The 4869-nt window shown below is 36.9% G+C and overlaps 1 protein-coding gene across 1 annotated transcript; it reads left to right on the forward strand.

The window, feature by feature from the left end:
* The first annotated feature begins 229 nt into the window (after window positions 1-229).
* LOC122282194 (protein FAR1-RELATED SEQUENCE 5-like) lies at window positions 230-1852 on the forward strand. Its single transcript, XM_043094144.1, has one exon. The coding sequence runs from the start codon at window positions 230-232 to the stop codon at window positions 1850-1852; it is 1623 nt and encodes a 540-aa protein (XP_042950078.1).
* The last annotated feature ends 3017 nt before the right edge of the window (window positions 1853-4869 follow it).

A 4869-nucleotide genomic window follows, 5' to 3' on the forward strand; every position in this document is an offset into this window, starting at 1 on the left:
CTTCTAATTTGCAGGAAAATAAAGTGGAACAAAGTAACTCTGTTGAAGAGTTTAGTGACAAAACATTAGACTCGATAGATTGTGAAGAGCAGTCTACTGCCTCTTTGGGTAATACTGTTGAGACCAAGAGGCTGTATGTTCCGGGTCACTTCATGTCGAGCAAACTGATGGGGGTGATATCACTGAGGAGCCAAAGCCAGGGATGTGCTTTGAGTCGGAGAATGCGTTGATGGATTTTTATAAGCATTATGGAAAACAAGAAGGTTTTCCGGTTATGACACAAAGGAGTAAAAGAGAGAAAGATGAGACTATCAAATATGTTACTCTGGGATGTGCTCGTGGTGGCAAGGCATGGAATAGAACATCAAATATCTCAAGGCCTTGGCCAACAAGCAAGACAGACTGCAAGGCAAGGATGAATGTAGTGTTCAAGAATGGGAAGTTGTGTGTCACATCAGTTTTTAACACACACAATCATGTACTTAGTCCAAGAAAAGCAAGATTCTTCAGATGCAACAGAGAAGTTAATGAGTCAGTTAGGAGGGTGTTGGATACAAATGATCAGGCTGGCACAAGGATGAATAAGAGTTTTCAAGCTCTTGTGACTGAGGCGGGTGGGTTTGAGAATGTATCATTTGGCAAAAAAGATTGCCGTAACTATATTGATAAGGCACGACACCTACGTCTAGGTAAAGGTGGTGCTCAAGCACTGTTGGAATATTTTAGAAGGATGCAATACAAGAATGATGGCTTTTTCAGTATTATGGAGGTGGATGAGGATGATAGGCTGAGATATGTGTTTTGGGCGGATGCCCGTAGTAGAGGGGCTTACAACTATTTTGGAGATGTGGTAACATTCGATACCACATACTTGACAAATAGGTATGGAATGCCATTTGCACCTTTCGTGGGTGTAAACCACCATGGACAATCAATTCTTTTGGATGCAGGCCTTATTTCAAGTGAGGATACCGAATCATTTGTTTGGTTATTTAAAAGTTGGCTTGATTGCATGGATGGAAAAGCACCAAATACTATTATTACAGATCAAGATCGCGTAATAAAAAATGCGATTGCCATTGTTTTTCCCAAGACGCGACATAGATATTGCTTGTGGCACATATTGAAAAAGGTCCCTGAGAAACTTGATTCCCATACTCAATACCAATCTGGGCTGAAAAGTAAGTTACTATCTTGTGTCTATGACTCCCTTACTATTGAGGAGTTTGAGAATTCTTGGAACATCCTCAAGGATACATTCAACTTGCATGAAAATGCTTGGCTGCAAAGCTTATATGCAGAGAGAGAGTTTTGGGTGCCTGTATATTTAAAGAACACATTTTGGGCTGGGATGAGTACAACTCAGCGCAGTGAGAGCATAAACGCTTTCTTCGACGGCTATGTGCATGCCAGGACAAACCTTAAAGAATTTGTTGATCAGTTCGACAATGCATTGAAGAAAAAAATTGAGAACGAAAATCAAGCATACTTTCATTCTTTCAACTTCACCATTCCTTGCATATCACACTTGGGTCTTGAGAAGAAGTTTCAAGATGTGTACACAAATGAAAAATTTAGAGAGGTTCAACAAGAGATAATGGGAATGATTTATTGTCATTGTCGTTTCGAGAAAATGGATGGAGTAATCGCAACTTACTCGGTCGATGATGAAATTAAGGCTGAAGATTTCATTAAGGAGGTTACTTATACTGTTTTGTTTAATGAGGCCGAGTGTGAGGCAAAATGTATTTGCGGGTTGTTTGAGATGCGGGGGATAATTTGTAGACATATTCTTGCCATCTTTTCAGCTAGGAAAGTCCGGGAGTTGCCGGAAAAGTACATATTAGACTGATGGAGAAAGGACATAAAACGTAGGTATAGTATTATTCCGAGCAGTCATGACGTTGCTGACCAAAGACCGAAAACAGTTAGGTATAAACGTCTATTGAAGATTTGTTATGAGGTAATAACAAATGCTTGCTCTCAAGATGGGCATACTGAGGACATGGTATCAAAGTTGTATGCGATGAAGGACGTATATTGCACCTCGAAGCCCCACAAGATACAAGAGAAGAATGTTGGAGATAGTACCATGAATGTAGCCACGGAAGGAAGTTCGAAAAAGGTGCTAAGTCCTAATGTTGTCAGAGGCAAGGGAAGACCCCTATGTAAGAGAAAAATGTCAACGATGGAGGAACAAATGAGAAAAAAAAAACTAAGGCTGTGAGAAAGAGAGGAGATAAAGGAAAAAGAAACTTGGTGAGAGTTTTTTTGAAAAAGTAGCTTTTTTCATTTGATAATATATTGTATACTTTGTGAACTTTAATTGTTAACACTTTTTTAATTCACATCAGAGGCGTGAATTGGACACCGAATTGATGGAAAGTAGTGGAAATCAACTTGGCCCATCAAGAATGAGTTTGCAAGAAAACATGGGGACACAAGAAAGTGTACCAAATCCTACTTTAATTCATTTATTCATTCATTTATAAACTCATTTTTATTTAATATTTGGGTCTTACTTTGTGTCCTATTACATACACAGATGCAACTTGGGATGGATGGAATACAGCCAGAGATGGCGGATGGAACACAGCCAGAGACGGCTTATGGAACATAGATGGAGACGAGGGATTCAACGCAGCCGGAGACGATACATGCCACAACTGCAGGATGAAATGGATGTACTGTAATGTATTAGCAATCTGTAGATGCAGAATTTGTAGATTTTATGGGAATGTATTTGCAGTATTTTTCTTAGTGAACTTGCAGTAGATGCAGAATTTGTAGTTTTTATGGGGATGTATTTGCAGTATTTTTCTTAGTAAACTTGCAGTAGATGCAGAATTTGTAGATTTTATGGGAATGTATTTGCAGTATTTTTCTTAGTGAACTTGCATTAGATGCAGAATTTGTAGATTTTATGGGAATGTATTTGCAGTATTTTTCTTAGTGAACTTGCAGTAGATGCAGAATTTGTAGTTTTTCTGTTGGAATATTTGCAGTATTTTTCTTAGTGACAAAAGCAGTACAATTGAAGTTGCATATTTTATGCTTGGGTATTTGCAGATTTTTTTCTTGGTGACAAAAGCAGTAGATGCAGAAATACCCAAGCATTGTTTTTTGCTTGGGTATTTTCAGTATTTTGCTTAGTGACAAAAGCAGTACATGCAGAATTTGCATGTTTTTTGCTTGGGTATTTGCAGATTACATTTGCATGTTTTTGCAGTATTTTTCTTGCCATGTGAAGAGCAGGTTTTATTAAATTCTTACTTAACTTGCAGTACATGCAGAATGAATAAGATAAACATGGGAATGGAACAATGCAGTATTTTTCTTGCTAAGTTCGACTCATTGTTGGCTCAAAACTTGGGGACAATGAATTTTAAAATACAAGCTTTGCATTGCAAGTCTCAATAAATACAAAGACTTTCCACAAAATACAAAAATGTTCCTACATACATGAGAATACCAACTTTCTTAATACTAACTACTTTGTTAATAAACAGTGGAACATTAAAGAACAAAAAAAGTCTAGACTTTTTACAAATAAAGTCTCAAGTACATTCATTTTAGTCTAGACTTACAAAGGCTAAGTTCCTATCAAATACAAAATACAAAGTGTTCATCATTTTGAGCGTATCAAATACAAATAAAGTACTATGGACATTAGCCATTGCCCACGAAGCAGCGTGCGTGCATGCCGCATGTTGGCTTCTTGCCTACGAAGATGAGCTTCATTGTTGTGGAGTGCTAACTCCCTCTTGTCAATCTCTTCTTCTCTCTTTCGAAGCTGGGCTTTATCATTGTGGTGTGCCAACTCCCTCTTCCCAATCTCTTCTTCTCTCTTTTTAAGTTCTTTCTCTTTATTTAATATTTCTGCTTCTCTCTTTACAAGGGCTTGCTCTTTGTATTCACTACAATCTGCCCACTTGAAATATTTGCAGTGTGGTAATCCCTGTGTAGAACATAAATTGCAGTACAATTCATTCAAGAAACACACTAGTACAATTAATATGTAAATAGAAACACACAAGTATAATTAATGATATATACCTCTTTGTTGTACATTGGACACCCAAAGATTGCTCGTCCAGGATTTCTTGGAGTATTTGATATTCTAAGTACAGATTCTTTCCCACAGCTGCACATTGGGACAATACTCAATGTGTTATTAACAAGAGATGCCGAAGAAACTGATGATGACATTCTTAATTCTTTTTCCTGACGAAGAAACATCAAAATAAATAAATAAATAAATAAATCTCTTGTTGAAACAATAAAAAAAAAACAGTATATATATATATGGTCATGTTCTTTAGGGCTGACTTCTCATTTGTCATAACATCCTAAGATTAGTAATATATTTGAGCTGGCAAAGCATCTATCTTGGCTCAAGTTGTGTCTTTATCAAAGTTCTCAAAAAACAGGAAAGAAAACTAAAAAATCAAAAAGAGTAAGATTCAGGCATTGTTTGGGTAATATATGTGGGTTTCCGAGTTTTAGTGGGTTCATGTTTCTTAGACCATTCAGTCTCTGTTGTCCATATCAAGGACTTATTAAAATTATTTTAGTAATCAAAATTGGCCAATGTATGGCATGCTTTCTTAAAATGAGAAAATGGTTTTATTCCTTTATACCATTAGTCCCACTTTCACGATATGGACAAAGGTTATTTCTCTAGAACATACAGCTGATAATTAAGCACTGGACCCTCAACCTTAATTTTAATGAACAAATGTTACAGATCCATAAATAAATATAAGAAGTTGATCAGAACAATTGAATTACTTGATGTCTCCGTACTGGCTATGAGCTCCGCATTAGATGCCAAAAGCACGCCAAGAACTTGTCAGCTTAGCCTGCCAA

Source organism: Carya illinoinensis, chromosome 11 (assembly GCF_018687715.1).
Source record: "Carya illinoinensis cultivar Pawnee chromosome 11, C.illinoinensisPawnee_v1, whole genome shotgun sequence".
NCBI classification, from domain to species: Eukaryota; Viridiplantae; Streptophyta; class Magnoliopsida; order Fagales; family Juglandaceae; genus Carya; species Carya illinoinensis.